The following is a 27,734-nucleotide window of genomic DNA, read 5'->3' on the forward strand; positions in this document are numbered from 1 at the left end:
GTTAAACTTACTTTCTATAAGACATGTCAACTCGTAACATTTTAGTACAGCCTCATGACTGACTGAGACTTACAAAACAGATGAGCTGAAAATTACATGTGATTAGCAGATATGACTACAATGCTTTATTTGTTTTTTGAAATATTAAATAACATGTTAATATAATGCTGTAATTTTGAAAGGTTTATAGTATAGGTAATATCATGGTGAATAAGATATCTAACTAAACTACTTGTTTTATGGTAGTCCAAATTAATTTGAGCTCTCCAAAAGTTCTGTGGTTGTAATACATATGTAAAGACAAAATTTGCTAAACATTATATCAAGCCCATCCCTGACTGACAAAGTTCTAGCTTACTGATACTGATACAATTGAAACTTAATCAAAAATATGAGCCAATATGTAATCTTGCCCTCTTAATACATTGATTAAATTTATAACAGCTGATTTTTATATACTGATATATGAACAGTGTGTCCAACTGATTATTAGTTTTAACAGAATGCACTTATGAGTTGCTTTTCTCATTGTCAGATATTTTATTAAATACCTGAAAAAAGAGGCTTGAAGAAGGAGGAAGGCTATTTTGTTTCATGGTTTCAGAGGATATAGTCCATTGTGGCCATGTTAGCAGGAGAATAGGACAGCTGCTAAAATTGCCTCTGGTGTCAAGAAGCAGAAAGAGATAATGGGGATATGCATTGCTTGCTTTCTTGTTTATTCCCAGTCTAGTGTGGTTCTTTCTTGCAAGCACCCTCAGTGACAGTCTTTTCTGTCTACCAGGTGATTGCAAATCCAGTCAGGTTGACAGTGAAGATTATGTCATGGTCCAACTCTTCTTAACTTGACACCCAAATCCATCACTTGTAAGCCAAAGACTTATATCCATCTCATAATGCAAATGCATTAAGTTCAACTTGAAAAATCTCCATAATCTTCAACAGTCTCAATGCTATTAAAGTCTAAGGCCTCTTCTAAAACTCAAAAGAAAATTAACTATAAGCTTTTATAAAATAAAACAAATTGCATGTTTTCAATATACAAGTGTAAAGAATAAGCATTTCTGTTCTTACAAGTAGGAACTAGGGATATAGCAAAAGATCAGACCAAAACCCAACAGTATAATAACAAAACCCTCTTTTCAATGTCTGACAAGGACATTGTCACCTAGGCTCCAACAGCCTTGAGTAATCCATCTCTCTATTTTTGCTCCCTGCAACACATTTGACCTCTCTTGGGCTAGCACCACTTGTTCCTGCAGCTTTTCTTGACACAGTCTGCATGGTCTTGGTATCTCCCACACTTTACAGTCCTCTGTTAGAACTTGAACTTCACAAGATGCCTCCTTTCAGGGAATCTTACCCTTTCACACCATACCTAGTTTCAGAGGCTTTATGAATCCTTAATATAAGCCTCCGTGACCATATAACTCTTATATTTGTCGTATCTGTTGTACCAGCACCATGTGGACAAATGTTGCCAGGTTCTTCTGACAGCGGGAAATGTCATCTGCTCCCCTTCTACCATCGCTGTAGGGTGCCTTAGCAGACAAGCATATGTAAACACTGGGCAATTGTTTTCAGGCATAGAACCTTTTCACTTGCTCTCTCCTTCAAATGAATTTGCATTTTTACAAGCTAGCTTATTTGTTGGTTAGATGTTGCATTCAGAATACCTTTGGTGTTATTCCAATATGTTAATCTTTTTGTTAAAGTAATATTCTCCACACCAGCCTTGTTTTCAGCTTTAAAATTGGTGATGTCTCACCCCCACCCAACTGTACTTTTTTCTGCTTTGAAGTTTTTGCCATTAAACAAACTAGGCTGTTGTCATTAAATGCAATCACACTTAAGTTCTTGGGACATGGGCAGGAAACAGCCATATTTATTGAACATTGTACTATGAATGACTTCTATTCCAGTTCCTACTAGAGGCTTACTGACCCCAGAAACATTTAGCACAATCTTTCTTTTTGACTGTTCTGTCAGTGCCTGGTCTTCCACACTTTGGCCAAAATGACTAACTCATTAAACTCTGCTTCGCGCGTTCTGAGGCTAGCTTTAACCTCTTACACATTTCTTCGAGAGACCACCTTCAATGGCCTGTGAGCCACATGGTTAGGTTTATCACTTTACTCTTTGATACAAACTCTCTGTTGGTTACTTTTGTTGTTGCTGTACCAGCATACCTGACAAAATCAACTAAAGGAAGGATGTGCTTGATTGGCTTACAATTTGTGGAGATATAATCCATCCAGGATAGAAAGGTATGCCAGTAGAAGCACCAAACAGCGGATTGTGCTGCATTTGTAGCCAGGAAGCAAAGAGAATTAATGTCATTGCTCAGCTTGTAGCACCTCTAAATGATGCTTTCCATATCAGAATGGGTGTTCCCCACAGTCAGACCTCTCTAGAAGTAGTCTGAAAAATAATTACCCAGACATATTTTTCCTGGGTATCCAAAGCCATTAAAAATGACAATAAATAATGCCATGACACTATACTATATACTGTTATGAAACAGTTAGAAAGATGAATAAATTATCAAGGAAATTAGCATCTATAATAAAAATATTGATCACTATAAACAAAATTTGTGATAAGAGTAATGACAGTATACTGGAGCCAAATTTTAAAGCATAGAAAAGAAAACCATCTGAGAGTGCTGATTCTGTGTCTGGAGAGATGCCTCAGAGAGATCATGTGCTCCTCTTCAGGAGTACCCGGTTCAATTTCCAGTATCGATATCACAGCTTACCACCATCTGTAACTCCAGTTCTAGAGTTTCAAAAATCTCTGGCCTCTCAGGACACCAGGCACACATGTGGTACTTATAAATATATATAGTCAAGACACTCAAATATTTTCTTTAAAAATAAATGGTATTTAAAAGAAAACTGATTCTGATAAAATTATATTAGTTAAAAGAATTGAAATATGTCATCGACTCCATCAAAAACCTCAGACTAAATTAGTGAAGATGAAAGAGACATTACCAGTTTCCAGAAGGATGAAGACTATAAAAGCAATAAAAATGAGGGGGGAAACTAATAGAACCTTTTAATACTAAATAACTTACATACTTATGAGCAAAAATAGAACATTCTTTTATTAACTGAGAATCCTAAGATAAACGCTAAGGATCAGAACAACAGAGACGGATGGATGCATAACAGGGGCAGTAGCTCAGTGGTTGCCGCTGGCCTGAGCCTGTTGGTCACTTTAGAACTGCTAGTCCAGCACATTTAAGATTTGTATGATGTGTCTCAGAAATAAAGTGAATGCTCAGGTATTTTATAGCCACCAGGGAGGATAAAGAATTATATATCTGTTAGTGTATATCACTAACAGAAAGCCTTACAGACCGCTTCTTCCCATTTTCCCTGCCAACCAAGGATAAACTTAGTGACACAAACTGACAAATAAGAGTATATGAAACATGAAAGAAACCTAAAACCAGTATATTAATGAACTTGATTCATATCCCCAAGGTATAAGAAGAGACTTTTATGAAAGAGAGCTTAAACTAGGATTCTAACATTTATAAGAGAGAAAAATGAAGAGACAGAAAGTACAAATGTATAGTTGTGTTGTATTATTTAACAGGAATTCTGTAGAGAATAGAACAGTGGGGTTTTCAAAGACTAAGTTTTCTATATACCATCCCAAGCATTTCTTTGGCCAAACCACAGCCACCCAGAGTGTTTATGTGTCTCTGCCTTTCGGTACTTTGGGCCCTGTCTGAAGATAGAACCTCTGAATAACTTGCAGGTGCCTGTTTAAAACAATACTGATGTTTTCTATTCCAACTGCCTCATCCCACTCAATGTGCTTTTTATAGGTTCTATAATATAGAAGGTAGCAAAATGGAGCTACATGTCTTCTTTTCAATATGGAAGGATATTCCCAATGAAAATGAACTGCAGTTTCAGATCAAATGTAATTTAAATGCGTACATTGTTTCCTTTTTCCACACCCTCTTTTGAGTATAGTTTGATATTTTGTAATTGAAAGCTCATTTCTAAAGCCGAAAAAAGACAGCAAATATTAAGGCAAAGAAAACTAAGAGGGAGTGGTAATAAAACAAGGGAGCACTACAAGTAGAATACAGAAAATAAATACCAGGGACATTTCTAACACTGTTAGCCCCGAAATATAAGTGAAACATGATGCACTAAAAAAAATTGTCCTTTGAAGTTGCAATAAAGAAAGTTAAAAATAGCTGAATGCCACCTAAAAACATATCTTAGAGTAGCATAGGAAGTTTATAAATAATGGGCTAAATAACAAGTGTTTAAAAAAAAAAAAAAAAAAAAAGGAAAGTTGGAATCATGAAAGATAAATGAGAATTAAAGACCAACAACATTAAAGAAAACAAAGACATAGCTTCTATTTTTAAAAGTTAAAATCTCCTGAATATAGCCCCTCCACTGCAAAATAATATACTTAGTCAAGCATAAGAATTATTAAATCATAAAACATATTTAATCAGCTTGGGTTTTTTAATAGTGGTAATATATGTACCGCTATATATTTTGACATATATAGCTCAGTGACATTAAGTATATATCACATTGCTGTGTTGTTGTTGCTGCCAACCGTTTTAAAACATCCAGAGCTGTTTTTAAAATCTTCTCTAACTAACACTCAACACTTTTTTTTCTTAACATAGGTTTAATGGCAATGGTTAGAACACGTTTCATTTCCTGCTTCTCTTTTTATCTTTGGCACCGAATGATATACCACTTGCTCTTGTCACTTTAGGAATGATATTAGTGATAATATGACCTAGGAGTAGTTTCTTCATGATGGATGACTGGAAAGTTTAAAGGTGTCCCATTACAACCCTTTCTCTGCACCACCTCCCCCTGACCCAGCAGAGATTTTGCTAATTAGTTTTCTCCCTTCTGGCTTTGATACAATTCATTGGGAGATTTAATGGGGGTGTCTACCCACCCTTGCATGCATGTGTGAATGTGGTTTTTCTAAAGTATTTCTGAAAACAGTGTGTGAGGTTTTAAATGCAGTAGAAAACTAAGATAAAAGAAGACAGAACAATTTACGATCATTCAGTGAAACTAATGAATAAGAAAAATACAGTTCAAGTGTTAGATAGCAGTCAGTAACCAGTAAATCTGGAAAGATGTTTCATACCACTGCTGATGAGGAAACAAGTACAAGCATATGTAACAAGTAACAGTTAAGGGTTGGAAATGCTACTTAGTAGAAATCTTGCCTGATATGCCCACTGCCCTGGGCTCAGTCCCCAGCACTGAAATAATATTTACCCTTTGTATGTACTATATACTTTTCTATTTGGCTTTATTTTTGAAACATTTCTCTCAGTAAATGTAATGAGTTTAGGAATTCAAAATGAGTTCATAAAATGTAATCTCAAGTTTTATTATCACTAGCAGCAGCAGCAGCTGGAACAATGTCAGCATCTTTGCATGTCTACCTGTAGAGCTTCTTTGTACAATATCTTTAAAGTTTAGTGACTAGATATAGAAGAGACTTTTATTTGATAAGTGGATAAGGAGCTGAAGTATGTTTTCTTGCTGTGGGAACTTATGTTTTCAAATAAAATTATCGAGAGCCATAAGAAATAGAAAGTAAGAATGAGATGAGAGTCGAACATAAATGAGAATAGCAAAGAGGAAAACGAGAGTAACATTTTCACCTTAACTAAGATGACAAGATGTACCAGTATTTCAAATGGGTATCTAGAGAAAAAGCATTTCCTTTTTGCAAAAAGAAACAGAGAGCTGGGAGATAGTAAAGTGTGAGAACAGGAGATTCCTTATGCACTCAGGAGCTAGCTAGCCTGGAGTGGATAATAGTGAACAGAAGCTAGTCTTCACAAGGTGGATCTAGTGACTACAGCCCACGTCCTATCCTATGACCTCAAGAGGTATGGCATGGCATGTGCGCCATAGACATGCCCAGAAAGAGATCTAAGAAGAAACTACTAAGAGTAATAAAAGTAACTTAGATTCAGCTTATTATTTCAGGAATTCTAATTATATGTCTGTTGTTTCTTCATTGGCAAAGTAGTGGTTGAAATATAGAAGAACCTTAATCTTAATACTGGTACAGTTTTTAAAAATCAGCTGATTCTGCGTACTATGTCCATATCATAATACATAGACATATATGTGGGTGTGTTTGTATATGGGTGCATATAAACATACACAGAATTTTTTTTATTCTTGTTTTCAATGGTTCTTAGAACTATTGAGGCCAAGCCATTTTAATTGTGAAGAAAATTAATTAACTCAAAATATTAAGAGTTGTTTTATTAAATGTTCTTTGGTCACATTCAATTTGTTAATTTTAGTTACATGAGCATGCAGCCTACTTGGTGGACAGCCTGTGGGAGAGCTCTCAAGAGCTGCTGAAAGACTGGGAATGCATGACAGAGCTGCTGTTAGAAGAGCCCGTGCAAGGAGAGGAAGGTACAGTGTCTCCACAAGTCTGTTTCCTTCTCGTTGTGTCTCCGTTGATAAATGTAACCTCTTCTGTGGAAACATGCCATGGGGTTTCTTTAATAGGACAAATTAATTCCTATAAGAAGTCAGAATGTTTCAAGTTTAAACATCTTTTCATATCAACACAACTACTTTGCTGCACAAGATGTTTCTAACATCCATGTGTTGTAAACTATTTAAGAAAGTCTTCTGTTTGCTAACTTTAGATACAAAATATGCTTAATGTTTTAATTTTTTCAAAAGTAAATCTTTTTTCTTGTATTTTCTTGTGAGCCTGGAAAAAAGCTTAAAAGCAAAAACTCTTCTCCTCCTCCTCCTCTTCTTTCTTTTACTTATTTTCCTCTAAGTTCAGAGACTTGAGCTTAGGGTCTTGAACTTGCTAAGCACCTGTTGCATCAGTAAGCTATATCCCAGCCGGTATGCAGGACCCATAGCCTCCCAACCAGAGATATGTATATAGGTATAGATGAATGTAAATACATCCTTTAATTTTAATTTTAAAAGGTATAGCTTGGAAAGCCCTGGATTCAGTACCTAGTTTAAAAAAAGAGAGAGTGAAAAGGGGTAGGGACCGGAAGAGATAAGAGCATTTATCTTTATCTTGCTCTTTAAGAAATAAGTGATATGTTTGGAATAAAGCTGCTTGGCATCAGGAAGAGTAACATGTTCTCTACATGTGTTCCCTCATATGGTCTCTGAGTCCAACTTATTTATATTTTTACTACTTTATATTTCTTTGTAAAGTCATTTCTTTTTTATTATTTAATTTTCTGAGATAATAATTACTTCATTTTCTTCTCCCCTTCCTCCAAACCCTCTTATATCCCTCCTTTCTCCTTTTCAAATTTATGACCTTTTATTTCATTTATTGTTGTTAGGTAGGGGTGTGTGGGGTGTGCGTATGACGTATGTGTGTTGTATTTGCAAATATGTAAGTACAACCTGGTATGTATGTATGTATGTTTGTTTGTTTTCAGGGAGGACCATTAGGTATTGGATAATCAATTGGTGTGAAAGCTATTTCTAAGTTGGGAAACAAGGTATACCAATTAAGTGAACCACATTTTAGAGTATGATTGGATCTGAGTAGGGAAGACAGAGAGATGATGTATAACAAATGCAACATTATATTTATATAATAACTGAATTTGTTCATATTTTTCACCTGTGTGCTATAACATACAGAAGCTCTTGCATGGAATGCCATTCAAATCAATTTTCTTCCCTAATGTTTTGCTCTGGATTTTAAATAATTAAATACTGACAGTAACTTACTATGAAGCCAAATAGAAATTAAATTACTTTTTAAATAGAGGAAATATATTAGAATCTCAGTAATAAAAACCTAGTTAAAAGGTAACAGACTAAATTTTGGAAATACACATTGTAAAAGACTAGCAGTAGCTTTCAGTATTTTTTAGTGCTACTGTATGTGTGTGTGCGTGCTTGTGTATATGCATTCTTCAGTGAAATGCAAATTGGGTGAGTTTGTAGTGTGACTTGAAGGGATGTATACTTTTTGGCACCTTTGCCACCATATAGCAAAAACTCAGTGACTACTCGTTCAATTTCTCTGGGTCTTACCTTCTTGAACTGAAATATGGAGACTTTTGATGATCTCTAATGCTAAAATGCTGAGATTCATTTGGTAGGTGAAGAAACTGTAAGTAAAAGTATTCTTCAGGAGCTATATATGGTAGCCAACTCCTGTAATCGTAGCACTCAGAAGGCAGAGGTGGGAGGATCTGTAGGAATTTTAGGTCAGGCTGGTATACATGGTGAGCTTCAGACCAGCCACAGTTACGTAGTGTTCAGTCCCCAGAACCCGCAAGGTAGCTGTGGCCGGAGAAGAAGGCTGTAAGTGTCTATGTGGTTGTTAGGAACTGAATCATGCCCTCTGCAAGACAGCAAGGTCTCTTAACCCCTGAGCCACTTCTACAGCCACCAAATTTTCTTCTTAAAGGAATTTTTAAGGAGTGGAGAGATGGCTCAGTGGTTAAGAGCACTGGCTGCTCTTTCAGAGGACCCCGGCTTCCATTCTCAGCACCCACGTGGGCCCTCACACCTGCCTGTAACTCTAGTTCCAGGGAATCCTGGGGATCCAACTCCCTCACACAGACATATCTGCAAGCAAAACACCAATGCACATAAACAAACATTTAAAAATGAATTTTTAAAAATATATTTATTATCGACATTATAATTCCTTTATTCATGACTAAGTGTGAAAAAGTATAAAGATCTAGACTTGAAAATGGTTATTAAGTAAAAAAAATATTTTGTAACATTAGGTACTGGACTGTGGATATATAGATGAAAACTTGAAATTACTCATGTTTTCCTAAGACAAACAGTACTAGTTCCTATGATTTTCTGATGATGCTGCAAATGTTGATGAGAAAAGGATTACATTAAGATATGCTTATAGCTTGGCGGTGGTGATGCACATCTTCAATCCCAGTGACAGAGGCAGGTGTAGGCAGCTAGTCTACAGAGTGAGTTCCAGGGCAGCCAGAAGTACACTGATAAGAGCACTTGCTTCTCTTCCAGAGGAGCTGAGATCAGCTCCCAACACTAGCATCAGGCAGCTCAGAATTGACTGTTACTACAACTCCAGGAAATCTGATGTCCTCTTGTAATCTTTACAGGCACTTGCACTCATGTACACCTGTCCACACACAGATACACACATAATTCTAAATTATAGTGGTCAGTCCACTAGTACAAGAGAATTATCATGAATGGATTAAGGTAGCAAAATAGGGAAATTAGAGTCTAGTGTGGTGTAGTATAACCTTCATCTCAGAAGAAGAAAGAAAAACACTGGAAAGCTGGCCCAGCCACTACAAGCCATACTGTTCTTACAAAAGACCGTACTTTGATCCCCAACACTCACGTGGGGCAGCTCATCCCTGCCTGGCACTCCAGCTCCAAGAAGCTGCCACCCTCTTCTGACCTTCATGTACACATATACACACAAATACAAATAAAATAAATGTTTTTTTAAGAGGGGGAAGATGTTAGGGGAAAGGAGTGACCGAATATATATTCCATTTCACTGATTATTAGATAGGAAGAAGCAAAATATTGTTGAAATGACATTTTATGAGCAAAACCAGAAGTGTTTGTAATTTCTAACCTTGGAGTATAAATTACAATAATCATATGACTTATTACAAGCTAGACTTTGCGCTATGATATATTGTTTCCATTTTTGAGCAAATTTTTAGAAATGTATCAGAGAGAGATATATATATATATATAATTGATGCTTTGCTGCAACATTTTCATGGTATCAAACACTTGGAAATATTTTATTATTTTATTAGATTTTTAGTGCATTGACTAAATTATACTATATAAATTATTTAATAAATTAAAAAATATGTGTGTGAGCTAGGTGTGATGATTCACTCCTTCAATCCTAGCACTTGACAGGCAGAGGCAGGTGACTCTCTTGAGTTTGAGGCCCCCTGGCAAGTTGCAGGACAGCCAAGGCTACTCAGAGAAACCGTGTTTCAAAAAACCCAAAAATATCTATATGTGTATATTGACTAGACATACATTAAAATATGTGGTTAGACTTTGAAGTATATGACACTTTTATTTCTTAAAAAAGCAAAAGGAAATTATAATACAGGATTTGAAATTATGTAGAGGAAAGCACTGTAGAATCTTAGCATTACATTACTCAAAAGTAGGTAATTAAAGGAGCTAGAGCTAGAAGAGAGTGCTTACTCTGTGTGCTTTTTCCTGTTTGGCCAACAGTAGCCACCATTTGTTACTTAGATAGAGAAGGGGGACCTTCAAAATTGAGAGTCTACCTTAATTCTCCATAGTAAGTAATATGTGTTTGTAGTTTTTAATAAATCATGTGTTAATTTCAGCATGTGGTTATTTTGTTCATTTCAGCAATGTCTGACCGTCAGGAGAGTGCCCTTATAGAGCTAATGGTCTGCACAATTCGGCAAGCAGCTGAGGCACATCCTCCAGTGGGAAGGGGAACTGGCAAGAGAGTAAGTTGTCAATTAGTAAAATCTCTACAGCAAACTTATTAATGTAATTAACTCCAGGACTTTTTACAAATGATACCTGCATGCCATGGGGCTTCCTCTTTGTGTCCTATCTGCTTGACTCCGGTCCTAGAAAAATATTTTTCCCTCATATTCCTCTTGTATCTATGCCTGCTTCTACTAAAGAATTTTATAGTATAGTTAAAAGCATATTGGGTGTGCAGAAGTTGGGAGGTGCTGGAGAGATGGCTCAGTGGTTAAGAGCACTGGCTGCTCTTCCTGAGAACCCAAATTCAATTCCTAACACCCACATGACTGTTTAAGATTGTCTGTAACTCTAGTTCCCGAGCATCTGATGCCTTCTGACTTTATGAGTTCAAGGCATGTACATGGTACACAGACAAATTTGCAGGCAAAACATTCATATACATAAAGTGTGTGTGTGTGTGTGTGTCTGTGTGTTATATTTCAATTTTTGATACAGGATTCACTATTATATAGCTCTGGCTATCCTGGAACTCACTGTGTAGACTTGGTGGGCCTCAACTCACAGAGATCTGCTTATTTCTGCCTCCCTTTAAGCCCTCTTCTGGGACTAAAGGCATGCACCACCATGCCTGGCCAATAATAATTTTTTTTTAAGCACATAAGGGCTCAAGAGGCAAACCGCATCATTGATAAAATCTTCTGCTTAGCAGCTGTGTAATCTTTGGATAAATAAGTATTTGTGTATATGTAGTCTCCTTATTTGTAATAAAGTGACTAGTAATACATGTAGCAAGCACTTAATAAGCTTTGTATACATAGTGAAGAAACTTTCTTCTTTTGACATGGAAGACATGGCTGCTGATCTTTCCCAGAACAAATAATTGAACAGTAAGATGGACATTGCTGTGTTTTTAATGCCCTAGTCTTCAAAAAGTCAGAAACAGCCGCATCATCCTGGGAAAAAGACCTACCAAGAGTGTAAATACCAGGATGGGAACCATAAGGGAATTATTTTTTGGTTTTGTTTTTTGTTAGTTTTTGGTTTTTCGTTTTTAGTTTTGGTTTTTCGAGACAGGGTTTCTCTGTGTAGCCTTGGTTGTCCTGGACTTGCTTTGTAGACGAAGCTGGCCTCAAACTCACAGCGATCCACCTGCCTCTGCCTCCTGAGTGCTGGGATTAAATGCGTACACCACCAACACCCGGCTAAGGAAATTATTTTGAACTCTGAGTTCCATTCTTTTCTTACACAATAACCAACTGTTTATTCTCTCGTGAGCCATGGTTCCTTACTACAGACTGGTTAAAATCTTGGCACTAAGTTTGATTGTAGTTAAACAGGTTATTACCTCTAGGCCTATGATGAGAAACACATATTTATATAATTATAACTGTACATTCTTTATTGCTCTGAGTTAAGTTTATCTTAACAATTTTTAAATTCATAAGTATTTTTCTATTTTTTAAATCTATGAAATAAGTAATTTCTATAATTAGGAAGTCAAAAATCATGTTAAACAAATTTTCATTATAAGATATGTTTATTTTAGACTTTTATATTTGTCTTTAATTTGTTGGTCATGTCATCTGCCAATGCTTAACATTTTCAATTTTTAAATTGCCAAATGACATTCTCCTTTTATCATTTCAATTTATTTCTAGGTGCTAACAGCCAAAGAAAGGAAAACTCAAATTGATGATAGAAACAAATTAACTGAGCATTTTATCATTACACTTCCTATGTTGCTATCAAAGGTATGTACCATTTTCAGTTTTGTGATAATACGCCCTGAGTTTGCTTTCATGCACTTTTAATGCACTTTTTTCTTTGCGGCTTCCTTTAGTATTCTGCAGATGCAGAGAAGGTAGCAAACTTGCTGCAAATTCCACAGTATTTTGATCTAGAAATCTACAGCACGGGTAGAATGGAAAAGGTAAGACACTCTGAAGTTCTGCTAATAAAGTAGTTTTAGTGACTGGGTTGCTTATTTTTATCCAATCATAAGATTATTCAACAAATGATGATTTTTTATTTTCATTATTAGTCTAAATATTACAGTTTTTCTTCTTTTCCTCCTCAGCACCTGGATGCTTTATTAAAACAAATTAAGTTTGTTGTAGAGAAACATGTAGAGTCAGATGTTCTAGAAGCCTGCAGTAAAACCTACAGCATTTTATGCAGTGAAGAGTATACCATCCAGAACAGAGTTGATATTGCTCGGAGCCAGCTGATTGATGAGTTTGTAGATCGATTCAATCATTCTGTGGAAGACCTGTTGCAAGAGGTTTGTTATAAACTTGATGGTACTTATAATAAATCTGGCTAATAATGTTCAGAATAGCTGACTTTGTAAGTCAGTCCCAATTTTCTTTTCAATCTAAAATTCTCTATCCATTTCAGTATTTAGCAGTACCACTGAAACTGTACAGGTGGTGGTGGTTTTGGGTTTTTTGACTCTGAGTTTCTCTATGTTGTCCTGGCTGCCCTGGACTTGCTTTGTAGACAAGGCTGGCCTTCAATCTGCCTGCCTCTGCCTTCCTGAGTACTGGAATTAAAGGTGTGAACCACCACCCCTCACTAAAACTGTACATCTTATAAAAATCAACCTTTTATTGTTCACTTTTTATGCTGTACTTTCCCATCTTTTAAGAAAAGTCCACCATTTGCTTTTTCTTCTTTGTTTTATTTCCTACTTCTGGGATCCAACTGGTTTATTATACTGTGCTAGTGAATAGAATATATAGATTAAGTTAGATATGCTTGTTCAAGGAAGCAACACTTTTGGCAAACTAGTAATTTTTCTCATTATTTTTGGGTTTCCTATATTGTGCCCTTACTTTCTTATCTACAAGGCAATCTGAAAGTCTTATAGTTTATGCTTTGATGCTTCTGAGAAATCTATATAACTGATTTTTTAAAAAGAATTTTGTGACACTCTTTCAAGCATGACATTTTTTTAAATCCTACTTCTTCTAAAGCTATAAAAGTAACTGGTCCTCAATACAATATTAAATAATCTTTAAACTTTTTTTTTGGGATAGGGCTAGTTCAAGTAGTAACTGATGCGTGTGTTCCTGAGGAACTCCCAGACTTTAGTACTCAGTCCTGGGAGACAGAGTGCACTAGCTAAAGCTATAAAGCACTCTCTCAGAAGTAATTCTGACTGCAAGGAATTTACCATAGTATATTATAAAAATACTTAAAGTCATGGCCATTGTATTATTAAAGCAGCAGAAGCTGATTATGTGTAGATATGGCAACTATAATTTTGTTCTTATTTGTATGCTTTTATTTATCTGTACACACATAGTATTTAATATAATGGATTTTAGGCAGTTAAGCATTAATAGAGTATATTATGAATTTGAGTTGCTCTGAAAATGAAGTCTGTTGAAGGTTTATTTTTATATAAAACTGTTTTTGTTTTCCTCAGTTTATTTTTTAACCCAGCTATCACACAAATAATTGCGACTCTTTTGTATTTGTTTATAAAGCTTTACAACACAGTGTGGAGCAGTTTAAGTCTGTTTTTAGCCCTCTGTGTTATCCTGCTTCATCTTTGCCAAAATCCTGAAGTTACTTGCTTTTTCAGTTCTTCTTTGCTCCAGATAAATTTTCATTTCTCTTGCACCTCTGCCTGTGCCTGAATCCCCTGCCTCCTCCTTCTGACTTTTCCCCTGGCTGGCAGGAAGTCCAGCCCTATTCTCTCTCCTGCTCAGCAATTGACTGTAAGATGCTTTATTGGCATTCAAGGGGACAGTTGGAGAGCAGAGTTTTAACATTGAGACAGAAGATTCTTAGAACAAGGCTTGCAACCAGAAATGGATACAGAAATCAGTATTTGAATTACATAAAACCTTATGCCAACAGAAGTCATTTTTACTCTTTCATTTATAGGGTGAAGAAGCTGATGATGATGATATCTACAATGTTCTTTCTACATTAAAGCGTTTAACTTCTTTCCACAAGTATGTCATATTAATATTAGCATAAATTTAGGAAGTAACATTGACCAATGAATAGACTGAATGTAATATTGGACTTCTTACACATTTTTTTTAATATTAAAGTATAACAAATTTTGCTCATTCAGATTTTCTGTGAATTTTGTTATGGGGGGGGTTGGTTGGTTGGGTTTTATTTTTCTTTTTCTTTTTTTTTCTTTTCTTTTCTTTTTTTTTTTTTTTTTTTCTCAGTGTAGTCCTGGCTGTCCTGGACTCACTTTGTGGGCCAGGCTGTCATTGTACTCACTGAGATCCACCTGCATCTGCCTTTCCCAGTGTTGGGATTACAGGTGTGCACCACTGCACCCGGTTTATAAGTAATTATCAATTAATGGTATTTAACAATCTTGCTAAGTAAAAAATAAGATTGATAGGAAAGTTGTATATGTTGGCTCAAAGTTGCAAATTTTCAGTTAGATATAAAAACATTTTTTCAAGTAAATAAGCAAAAAATTAAGATTGATTTAATACCTTCAGCTGTTCTACAGTCTTTATGATAAGTATAGACAATACATTCCTTAATTTCCAAACTATATAAATCAATAAGAAAATATTTTGGGAAAGTCATGCAAGTTATTCTTGTGGACTTGTAGATTATTACTGGCTTTACTGTGTAGACAGAGCAATTAAATTTGAATAAGGAAATAAAAGGCTCACATGTGCTCTCAAACTATCACCCACATATCTCTATAATGAGGTTTATCTTCTCCACATGAAAAGAAACAGAATTGTGTTTCAAAAGAAAGTGTGTTTGAAGCTCTTAATAAATTATTCACATTTCAAAAGCAATTTCTAAAATGTAGGCTTTTGGGTGAGTGTGGTAGTGCCTGCTGCTACTTCAACCTGCCTTGGAGGGAAAAGGGTGGCCTTAGCTCAAGAGATGGAGACAATCTTGTACAATAGAGCAGTGTAGTGAGGTTTTTGTCTCTGTGGATAAATAAAAGGAAGGAAAGAATAAATAAAGCAAAAGAAAGAATTCTAATTATTCTTTACATACAGGTAAACATTTCAGAATCTCATAGAACAAACTCTTATTTTAAAACATACCCTGTCATTTATGATAAAAATTGACACCATACTCAGAAGAATTAGGTTCATAATAGAGTTCAACTTTCTTCAAAGCCAAGCGTGGTAACATCAGTGCAGGAGGATGTGCAGGTCATTCTACATACATAGATAGCCTGACAAAAATCCTTCAGAACTTGTCAGTCTACACAATGGATTTTGAGTTTTCCTATATTTTCTATCCTCTATTTTTTAAATTCTTTTCATTTGATGACAGCAGTTTTCTCTTTCAAAAATACACGTGTAATTATATATATTAAACTATTAAAGGATTTACTTTAAATATACTTTGAAATATAGTAAAGTTGACCCTGTATGCATTATGAATTGAGATTAACCATCTAAGTAGAAACCTGACATTAAATGTGAAACTCAAGATTTATTTAATGAACTCTCTACCATCAGCTTTTGTTTGAGTCTTTGTTTTTCTTTATCAATTTTACGAGAAAATGAAATATTTCTTTGTTATTCTACTTACTGAAACTGAGCTCAAATTTAAGTTATCTTTTATTCTAGATTAAAATTAAATTTTTATTTATTTTAGTGCTCATGATCTCACTAAATGGGATCTATTTGGTAATTGCTACAGACTATTGAAGACTGGAATTGAACATGGAGCTATGCCAGAACAGGTAGGAATTATTAATGTTCTTTCTGGGATTTAGGAAGCTAAGGTACTCTGAGATCAAATGACTTTCCAAAGCCTGTTGCAGAAAGTAGCTGTTGAATCTGTGCTGCAGCTAGCTCCTTTGAGAGTTATTGTCCTTGTGGTTATACTGCTGGCCATGGCTCAGATTCAGATATGTTAAAGTAAGAAAATAGACTGTTTTATTACACTATGTCTTTTTAAATTAATGTTAAGGTACATATTCCTGGGAAAACTATTAATTTCTATAAAACATTTCTGCCCTTGACTGTTCTAGGTGTTGTTTAGATACTGATGGCACCAGGCCTTCAGAAGCATGGCTTAGTTTTGTAGTAAAACCATTGTTTAGATGCCTAGGGAACCTGTTAGAACAATCTGTATTCACATCCTCACATTCAAGTTGGAGTGAAAAGGACAAGACTGAATTATTTGCCTAATTTCAAAGACTTAAACAATTAGCTTAATTCTGTATGGGAAAGAGAAGAGTTTCTTTGTATATCACAGCTACTCATGAGACATAACATCATATTTATTGATGGTGCGTAGAGATTATCTGATTCATTCTTATTTGAGAGGGACATTTAGATGATACATTATTACTCTTAAAGTGATTAGAATGTCAAAAGATAGAACAAAATAATAATTGTGTACTAAAATTCAGTCACAAGACACAGGTATGATGACATCTATCATTCGGCAAATTTAGAAGGGTGCAGGCGAACACGTTAGTTAGTTAATGAGTTTAAGGAGAGCAACATGAGCTTACATAATAAAACTCTTATCTCAAAAAAAATTTTAATGTGTAAAATAAAAAATAAACCACATCCAAAATAAAATTATGTTTACTATGATTAATTATTTTCAATTGTCAAACATGATTTGGGTGTGTAACTCAGTGGCAGGGCACTTGCCTAGTGTGTACAAGGCTTTGGATTTAATTTCTAAAACTGCAAAAATTTATAATAAAAATTGTTATTTTCTCTTTTTTTATATTGTTACTTTCTTGATCTCACTCTTAATAAACACAATGTACCTAGTTAGGTACTTTAATTTCTGAAAAGATGATAAAATCTGGGGCAAATGTACCACATTTACACGTTTCCTTTATAGATTGACAGGAAAATTAAGTTGAGAAGATATTTTATTCTCTCACTTAATTAAAGCTAAGCTCAGAATTTTCTTCCACTACAGAGTAAAGTTAACATGTATGCTGTACTGTAGCAAGTGGCTGAATATTTATTCATGTAGTATACCTCATTTATTAATGCACATTAGTTTTCTATTCTGTCTTCATCTCATTTGCAGTCACCTAAATATAACTCACTCATTCTCAAGCTGTTTCTTACAAAAGTGGTAAAGATATTCTTTTGTTTTCCTTGTTTTCTTCAAAAAAGAATAAAAATAACATATTTCTGCTTAATTGGATTATGAGTCTGTGGACATTTATTTTTAATCCACAATGTCATCATTAGTGCTTTAACCACTGACTTGTGACAGTTTCGTGACCCAGTGGTCTGTTCTTACCGCTGCATAGATGTGCTTTTCCCTTCTGTTAGCTGTTTGAGTAAGAGCATATGTGTGCTGTGTGTGTCTTGACTTCTCTTAGATGCAGATCCTTAGTTTTAAGCAGGTCTATCAAGTTTGAAAACATGACTACTAGATTGTGTTCTTTTAGGTGTTTTCAGCTTTTCCAAACAGCTTTTAAAATATAGAGAGTTGAATAAAAACTGTATTTAACTAATTTTATATGATTATTTAAATTCCCCTTTTCAGATTTCACCTTTGCTTTTAGTTAAAATCCAGAGATTTCCTTTGAGATTCCTTTCTCTGAGCAGACCTCAAAGACCTTTGCTAATGTTGACCCTCAGTTATGCTCAGTGTGTTAAATGTGTCTAAAGACTAATTCTCTAGCTATTTGAGAAGTTATACTTACCATACCCTTGTCTGTTTTCCATAATAACCAATTGAACCGAATATCTCTGTAGTCTTAGTCTTTAGAGATAGCAGCATTTGAGAGTAGGGGATTCTATGGTAATAATTTGTTTTTTATAATCCCAGGCAGTATAGCTTTAGGATATGTAAATGATCAAAATTTTTAAATTTACCTATTCTAATTTTTTATTTTTGGTATTCTTATTATTTTTGTCATGTTATAAAAATGTCCTTATTGAAAAACCTGCTTTTTTCTTTACCTTCATGTCTTTTATTCACACTTTTGCATTTGTACATTTTGTATTTACTACATATATTAATATGTATAAGTAAAAATAATATAAACATGAATTACTTCCAATGGTCTAGCTTTCTTGTCACTGTTAATAAGAAGCCTTTGTGTTTCATGACACTGACATTCTGAAAAATACATATTTTATATGCTTATGAAATATTCTCAGTTAATTTTATCTGGTTGTAGTATATTTCAATTTTAAATCATTTAAAGAATCTTTTCTGAATCCCTGCTATCATGATTATAAAACAATTTCAAAAATCACATTTTAATTCTCATTTTGTGTTTTATTTGATACTGTAGCATAAAGAAAAACTAACCCTTCATTAATTCATTTATTCGTCTTATCTAATTTGAAATATCAATATACTATTATCAGCTCTATAACACAGCTAATATATACTGTGAAGAAACCGTATGTTCTAAATTATAGTTATCCCTATCCTTTTTTGTAGCTTTGTGCCTTTTGGCTTTTTGAGACAAGGTTTCTCTGTCATGGATCAGGCTGGCCTCGAACTCACAGCAGTCTGCCTGCCTCTGCCTCCCTGAGTGCTGGGATTAAAGTATATGCCACCAGCCCAGATTGTGCTATTTCTTATTTGCATACTATTGAGTTTGAAAGCCAACCAGGTCTCTCAAGCAGCAAGCCTAACAGCCTGAGTTTGAGTCCCTAGCTCCCATGGAGGAGGAGAGAACTGACTCCTCAGGTTACCCTCTACCTTCACGTATATGCTGTTAATATGCACACACGTACACTAAATATATAAATGTGATAAATATCTCAGAATAGCATCTGAGAATAATAAGCTACATTAAAACTCTGCTTAATGTATCATTTTCATAGCTCCAAGCAGACCCTAAAAGTTTAAAAATAAAAAATCATTTACAGTATTATTTACTATCAGGTAATGTAGTATAACTAAGCTCATTTTTTAAAGATAATTGGGGCCAGATGTGGTAGACAGACTTTTAATCATATTACTTGCTGTAACTTCTCAGCTATCCCTGGTCTATAGGCTCTAGGCTGGCTTGGGCTACATTATACGGCCCTATCTAAAAAAGAAAAGGAATTATATGTTATAATGTGGGCCTCTCCAAGTATCGTTCATATTTGGGAAGCAGAGTCAGGCAGATCTCTATGAGTTTAAAGCCAGCCTTATCTACAAAGTGAGTTCCAGGACTACTAGTGAGACCTATCACCAAAACCAAACAAAACAAAAAATGATTTACAATAAGCTGAATGCTATTTTAAGTCTTTATATATATTTATTTGTTTAAGTTTTATGAGAAGCATATTGTTTATATGTTTATAGTTTATATATATGTTTATATATTTATTTTATTTACTAATAAAACTGAAACATATTAAATAATGTACCTAAGGCCACATAGATATGGCACATCTACTAAAATCATTAGCTTTTGAATTATTTTCATTTTTGCTATTAATATGCTACTAGCCAAATATCTCATGTGGATAACTTCATTACTTTTAGAGGATATTCTGTCTTAAAAATAAAACATTTAGATTATTTCAAAAAAAATATGCTACTAACAATTGGTAGCCCAGGCTACGCTTCCACTCTTTTTCCATGCCTTCTTTTCCCTCACCCCATGCCCTCTGATGTTTGCTCTGTCAAATTCCTTTTTGTATTGATCTTTTTTTTCCCAAATATCTTTTGGGCTGTTTTAATAGGAACTATGGGGAGACTTTAGAGGCTGGTACTTAACCGTCATCATGAACTGGAAATCACCACATTATTCAGACTGAACATAATATAGGGGGTGAGTTTAACTTAAGTCAGGCTATTGTTTTTGGATAGAGTATAGCTTATGTATATGTTGTTAAGAATCTTGCTTCCCCAGAAGACTGCACACTTACGAAGTTAAACTTATTTCAGATGCATACTTCTGATTTTTCCTCAGGCCTGCCATACCAAAAGCTTTTAGGAGGTGGCTTCAAATTTTTGTTTGATTCATTGGTTGATTTTAGATTGTGAGTGTTCGGGTTTTTTTTTGAAACACATAGAAATCCTCCTGCTGTAGCCTGTCAGTTACTGAGAGTTGTAGGTATGTGTCCGCATGCAGTTCCTTCTAGATCTAAAGGATAAGCTTTTGTCTGATTTGCTGAAACACAATTGGATATCAAGATACAAAACAAAATTTAAAAAATTAGTCATACTTCTTCAGACCGTACACAACAATTAGCAGATCAAGTGTCATGGCGCATGCCTGTGCTCTCAGCTACTTGGAAACCTAAGACTGAAGGGTCACTTGAACTCAGGTTGAGACCAGCCTTAACAACATAGCAAAGATGCCTGTGTCAGAATAATGTAAACACTCAGATTATAAACCAGCTACAGTATACCTCTGAAAGGAATTATGAGAAGAAGAATTTTTGGGAGTTTGTGTTAATCAAAGATTTTTCAGAAGCCTGGTCTAATTTCACGGGCCTGTAATCTCAGCTTCTACAGTAACTGAAGCAAGAGGATTACAAGCTGAGGACCTGCCATGACTACATTCAAGGCAAGCCTTGGGGAACGTAATGAGACGCTGTCTCAAGAATTGAGGGTGGGACTGTATAGCCCAGTTGTAGAGAAAGAACTTGCCTATCACACACGACTTCATCCCTGGGTTTTGTGTTTGTTTCTTTCTTTCTTTCTTTCTGTTTTTGTTTTAACGCTGACACCTGCCTGGCTCTATAATGAGACCCCACCTTTTAAAAAAGGGGGGTCATTGTTAATAATAAAACATGTTAAGGAAAAATATCCTCCAAGAATACATTTTATGAACCCAGCAAAGATAAAAAGGCGGAGGGGGAAAAAAGAATGAAGAAATCTGGAATAGTGAAAAACTTAGAACCCAAAGCCATAGGAAAGTGTGGTATAATGTTTAGTCTTATAGGTCAGACCATTAGCCCAAAACTTCAAGTTAAATAATGATTGCCAAAAATTAAAGTTTAAAGTACGTGTCATTGGAGCTGTTGAATTCGCCCACTGTTTAGGAACACTGGTTGCTCTTCCAAAGGACCCAGGTTCAAATCCCAAAAAGGACGTGTCAGTTCACAGCCATCTATAATTCTTGTTCCAAGAGATCAGACACTTTCTTACAGCTATAGTGGGTACCAGTGTATAGACATACAGGCAGGCAAAGTAGCTAAACACATGAAATAAACTTTATACAAGTGATATCATTAAATTACTTTTTTTCTTATTTATTAGAACATATATTTAAGAGTCCTGTAGGACATGACTCTACATGAAGCATATCGCAGAAGATAACATGTAGTAACCAGTTATAAAAATCTTTAAAACAACAAAATACATACGTCTTTTTATGTGTATGTGATTTAAAAACAAACACAAACAAAACTGCTTTTTCAGAGTAGGGCATAACATACTGAATTGGAATAGAATGGTTGGCCAGCAGGTAAATAATAGTCAGAATGCTTAAGGTAAATGCAGACTTAGTAACATCATTTTAATGGTTTTTAAACTAGCAATCTATTCAACAAAATTTGATTTTGTTATCTTTAAAGTGCTATATATTCATTTTAAAAACTAACAAAGCCTGTAGTGGTTGTGGTGGTATATGGCTGTAATTTCAACACTTGCAAGTAGGTAGAAACAGAAGAATCAAAGGCTCAGCTGTATGAAACCCTATCTCCAAATCAAACAAACAAAAAGGCCAAGGCCTGGGAATAAGGCACAGGAGCAGAGTGTTCGCCTAGTCTCCATACAGTCCTGGATTTAGTCCTCAGGACTGCCCATAAACAAACAAAACCTGGGTTATGAAAAACCTTGTAAACAGGGCTGCAAAGATGGCTCCAGCAGTTTAGAGCACCTGCTGCTCTTACAGAGAGGATTTGGGTTTAGTTTCCAGTACCTCACAGTGCCTATGACCACAGTGCCTGATTCTCACTGCTAGCTTCCAGTGACACCCACCAAAGTACCTGTAGTTTTTAGGCATACTTGCAAACAAGCACTCATATACATAAAATAAAAACGTTTTAAAATGCTAATCAATGATTAAGACTATTTACCTTTGTTATTTGTTTGTGAATTTTTTAAAACTTGTAATGATGTCCACTCTTCTATCAATCTGTTTTTATGTGTTTCCTAGCATTTTTAGAGAGCTTTCAGATTTTCCTAATCTTAGTAAGATGATCATTCTATATTGCCCAAAGAAGTGTTCTTTTAAAGACAAAAAGGATTATTATTATTATTATTTACTGTGGGACATAACTGAGACCTAAGAATAGACAGGACATATACTCATCTATACTTGTAAGGTCGTCTGTGATCTGGCTTCTGCTTATTCAACCTGTTTATATTTATGCTTAAATGCGGTGACAGCCTCTTGACAGTTTATCAACAAAGCTTACTTTGAAATTTCCATTTTTTTTTTCCTGTTTTTACATTATTGCAAGATTAGTTAGTTTTTGTTTCAGATCACTGGAACAGCATGTTCTTAGCACATACTAGGACATGGGCTTAATCACTCATCACTAAAGATAAAAATAAAGTGGAACAATAATAAAAATAGGCTTAGGGTAGATGCTTGCTTCTCTGGAAAGTTTTATTTTCTAATGTTACCTCCTCTTGCTACTTAAGTTGTAAGCATCTGTGTTTGCAACTTAACACCTAACCCTGCATGTGTATACTTAGCTAGACCCATTATTGTATCATAGTTTTGATGTTTAATTGTCTTTTTGTTTGATCAGGAATTTGTGTTTAAGCTCGTCTATCTGGCAGAAAACTGTGGTCCTTAGTAAACAGCTATTTCAAAAATCCCAAGCATTTAGATACTATTTGCTAACCTTTTATTTTGATATTTTCGTTGTTACTGTGATATATGACTTGGGTATTGTCCACACGGATACAATTTTTGTCCTTTATAAATTTATATATCAATATTGCCTATATGATTGCAGTGTATTGCCTTTTCTCATGCCTTGCCTTTGCCTGTTTGTTTGTTTGTTCTTTGATACAGGGTTTCTCTGTGTAGCCCTGGCTGTCCTGGACTCACTTTGTAGACCAGGCTGGCCTCGAACTCACAGTGATCCGCCTGCCTCTGCCTCCCGCGTGCTGGGATTAAAGGTGTGCACGACTGAGCCTGGCACCTTGCTTTTTTTAACGTTTAAAACTGACACACAAACCTAGAAATTACACATAGTAATGAAGTAGTGTCTGCTTGTGTTCTCTTTTTCAACTTTTAAGTATTGTTCCACCTCACTGAATTACTAGGTTTTTTTATCACATCATTTATATGTTTGTGCTTTTCCTGTACATTTCTTTAATAAAAAGATGTTACTACAGATTTTATTCTTTACCTCATGTTGTAATTCATTAGTTATACATTTTATGTTGACTTGATAGTTCTGATATGTATATTCTTTTTAGCCACCACCATAATCATAATATAAAAGTGTGACTGTCACACAAAATTGCATTCTACTATTCCTTTACCTTCTCGCCCACTTCTAGAGTTTTGACATTTTGAAGTTCAAAAAAGTAATCATACGATATGGACTCCTTTAGGACATAGTGTGTTTCAGTAAACATGATGTCTCTGAGGTTAATCCATATGGTATGTGAACTAATCGTTGCTTCATATTTACTACTCATTAATATTTCACTGTTTTCAATTTCTTTTATTCATTAACCATTTGAAAGATGTTTGAGGTCTTTCCAAGTTTTAAATGTCACAGTAAAGACAGTCATGAGGATTTGTGTACATTTTTGTCAACATAGTTTTTATTTCTGTAAAATAAATGTCAGAGAATAAACACATGCTAGGTCTTGTGCTGTGTCTCACATCATTTTGTTTTCCTGTGCTGTTTTCAATGGTTGACTACAGTGCTGCCCTTAATGGATGGGAAGTCTGATGTTCTGCATCTTAACCGCACATGACTGTGTCGGTAATCTTTACCTTAGCTCCCCTGTTTGCTATGCCAAAGTATCTCACCGTGCTTTTAAGACAGGATATATTTTCTTTAATGCCAATGATTTTAAACACTTTTTCATCATCTTCTTTGACAACTATACTGATTATTAATTCACATTTAAGGACTCTTTTTAAAAAGATTTTTTCACTCATCTTAACCCAAACTTAGAATATTCGAAAATGGAATGACAGTTATTAGAAAGAAACTGTTGTTTATTTGGTTCAATGTTATTTTTGTCATATGCATTCCAACTATAAAATATGATTCTTAAGCCAGGCGGTGGTGGCGCACACCTTTCATCCCAGCACTGTGGAGGCAAAAGTAGACACATCTCTGAGTTCGAGGCTAACCTGGTCTACAGAGTGAGTTCCAGGATAGCCAAGGCTACATAGAAAACCAAAAAGGAAAAAAAGATTATTCTCTTCTTAAGGTCTCTATGAACATAAAGATCAGAAATATTTACCGGCTGTTATGTAGATTCTTCAGAATTTTAAACATGTTCTACACATTCAGATATAATAATGTACAAGAGTGTTGGTCATAACTGCTTTTCATTACTATTTTCTATATTCTTAATTCAGACTTCATTTTCCATGCCAATTTAGTTTTTCTAAGCTTAAATAGTCCGGAAGCTTATCCCTTTTCCTCATTTTCACCACTAATACAGTTTATTTTTAAGAGATGCACTATCAAACCAAACCGGCAAACTAGCCTGTAATCCCAGCACTTGGGAGGTAGAACCAGGTGGATCTCTGTGAGTTAAAGGCCAGCCTGGGCTACACAAAGAAGCCTATCTTAAAAAAAGAAAAAACAATCAAGGTTATACTTAGCTACATAGCAAATTTTAGGTCATCCTGAGCTATATGGGAATCTTTCTTTAAAACAAAATAAAACAAAACAAAACACACACACAAAGACCCTACATGACATGATGTGGAGAAAACTGAGTGATTTTCCCTTCCTCAGTTTGGTAATATGAAATTAAAAGGCCATAGTATTTTACAACTAAGAAAGTGCTCTAATAACAGTTTTATTTTGGTAAAGTTGGTGCTAGCTTCTGTAATAGATTAATCTCCTATCTCAATTTTTAAAAGTTTTAATGCAGGAAACATTTGTCTCTTCAGCACTGCAGAATACATGTAAGGAGGAGTGTGTCATTGCCCTCCCAGTCACCCAGAGGCCAAAGTCCTGGTGCTTCAGGGTCTGTCTGGTATAAGGTTAAGAAAAGATACAGAAGTCACTTTTGATTAATTTACCCAGAAATGTTTTCCACAAATTAGTGTTTTCTTCCCAGGAAGAGCAATGTGAGAACAAAGTACAAAGAAAAAAACAGAAAGAAAAAATGTAACACTTGTTATTTGAAGGTTCTTCTTCCATCAAGACACAGTTAACAAAGAAAAGAAAAAGCTGGGACACACAGGACAAAACCTGTTCAGTTTTTATTGCTGGCCTTACTTCACCTATGCTCCACAGCCATGATATCACTGAGTAAACAACTTCTAGACAAGTTAAGATAATGTTTTCATATGAAGGATAAAATACCAAAATAGCTACTTAACTAGGTGAGAAAGTTCTGAATTTTCTTCTGGTATCTGATCAGCTATATCATTATATAATCATGCCAGTGGCAAGGCAGATATCTCCCAGCTGCTTTCCACATACCCACCATCAAGAGGCTTCTGTGAAACTATCAAAAATACTCTGAAAACTGCTAGAGTAATAAGTCTGTATAAAAAGATTTTATGTTTGTGTGGATTAGGATTAAAATATATAAAGAAAATTAAACAATTTTGAACATTATTTCTAGATCTCCATTTTCTATTAATTTCTGTTGATTTAAATATCTGCTTTATAATTAACAATTCATGTTCTTTCAAATTAAAGAGTTTTTCATTTTGCTTGTTAGATCAAACCTAGGGCTTTGTGTACTTGGCCGTCTCTGTAGCACTAAGCAACACAACAGCTTACCTCAAGGAAAGTTTGTAAGCTTGTCTTTTTCTTCCACAAAAACCTTCTCACAAATGTACTTGATGATGATACATTAGAATTTATTCAGAAGTATCTCAGGACTGCCAGGTATTCTGTCAGTGAGCGTGCCGTGTATAAACCAGATGATCTCAGCACTAATGCTTACATCTCGACAGTGTTTCAGGAAGGCTTTTTTTTTTTTCTACATTCTAACATGAATCAATCTTTCTTGTAGTAAAACCTTGGTATTGTCTCATTAGCGATTCATCAAAAGCAGTACTTGTTCCTCATAATTCTTACAATTTATTTTGAGTTCCCATGCAGGTATATAATACCCTTTGCTCATATTATCTGAAACCTAGTACTGTAAAATTAGCAGAACTGCTTTTACTCAGTTGTTTCTGCAGCATTATGTTTGTTGATATTTCTTTGAACTTATTATCTACATATAATTTGTATGGTGTCATAGTTTATTGTGTTTCAATACAAACACCCAGTTTGGTGAGTAAAGTAATGGAACAACATTACATACATGTCATTGCAATCAAGGAATGCTGTGTATTTAAACTAAAATGTAATGAAATACCTATTCCGTGCTGGTGGTGTAACTCATGTGTAAGGCCTGCTGAATGCTCGGGTGGGGTGGGGGTCTGCCCCAAATTAAACGTTATGTTACGGTGCTTGACTGGTTTTATTTCCTTGAATTTTATTATCTCCATAGAGAGTAGAGACCAAAGATTGGAACAAGATATTTCATGAAACAGGAATTCAAATACTGATATTTTTTTTTTTTTTTTTAAAGTATGGGTATATTAAGTAGGGGAGAGCATGGATTGGTTGCTTTATTGGTTGTTTGGTTGATTGGTAACAGAGTAACAGAGCCTCACTATGTACTGCAATCTGGCTTAGAATTTTCTATACAGTTCACACTATCTTGGAGCACCCACATGCTAAATACAGACTTGGACTGCCATGCCTGGGCTTCCTTAGTAAATTTTTAAAGTGTTAAGAGGTCCTGAACACTAAAATCTCTGAAAACCTCCTTCCTAGAAAAATATGTGCCCAGTATACCAAGGGATACATATAAAATGGTTAATACAAATTATTCATAATGATCTCAAACTCAACATGTAAAAATTTCTCAACAGTAGAATAAAGGTATATTCTAAATATTATATAATGCTAAAATGTAATCATCTATAGGTATATGTACAATGCATAAATATTTAACATAAATGGTGAAGCAAACCCAAAGTAATACATATTATTTTGTTTATGTATTGCTTATAACTAGTCATGGTAAAGTTAGAGGATGCAGACTAGACAGTGGAAATACAGTGATTACTGTGTGAGTCAGGACCCTTGTTAACTTTAGAAGAAAGAAATTATG

The 27,734-nt window shown here is 34.9% G+C and overlaps 1 protein-coding gene across 4 annotated transcripts in view; it reads left to right on the top strand.

Annotated features, from left to right (window-relative positions):
• Positions 1 to 27,734, top strand: part of Stag1 (stromal antigen 1) — a 312,401-nt gene that overhangs the window by 241,448 nt on the left and 43,219 nt on the right. For all 4 annotated transcript variants that reach the window (XM_051140150.1, XM_051140149.1, XM_051140148.1 and 1 more), the window contains 7 exons: positions 6,338 to 6,455; positions 10,401 to 10,504; positions 12,149 to 12,241; positions 12,331 to 12,420; positions 12,568 to 12,771; positions 14,385 to 14,455; positions 16,101 to 16,188. In XM_051140150.1, coding sequence (XP_050996107.1) covers positions 6,338 to 6,455; positions 10,401 to 10,504; positions 12,149 to 12,241; positions 12,331 to 12,420; positions 12,568 to 12,771; positions 14,385 to 14,455; positions 16,101 to 16,188 — 768 coding nt within the window. The remainder of the gene's footprint in view (positions 1 to 6,337; positions 6,456 to 10,400; positions 10,505 to 12,148; positions 12,242 to 12,330; positions 12,421 to 12,567; positions 12,772 to 14,384; positions 14,456 to 16,100; positions 16,189 to 27,734) is intronic.

The sequence above is a fragment of the Acomys russatus genome, chromosome 32, assembly GCF_903995435.1.
Source record: "Acomys russatus chromosome 32, mAcoRus1.1, whole genome shotgun sequence".
Lineage (NCBI taxonomy): Eukaryota > Metazoa > Chordata > Mammalia > Rodentia > Muridae > Acomys > Acomys russatus.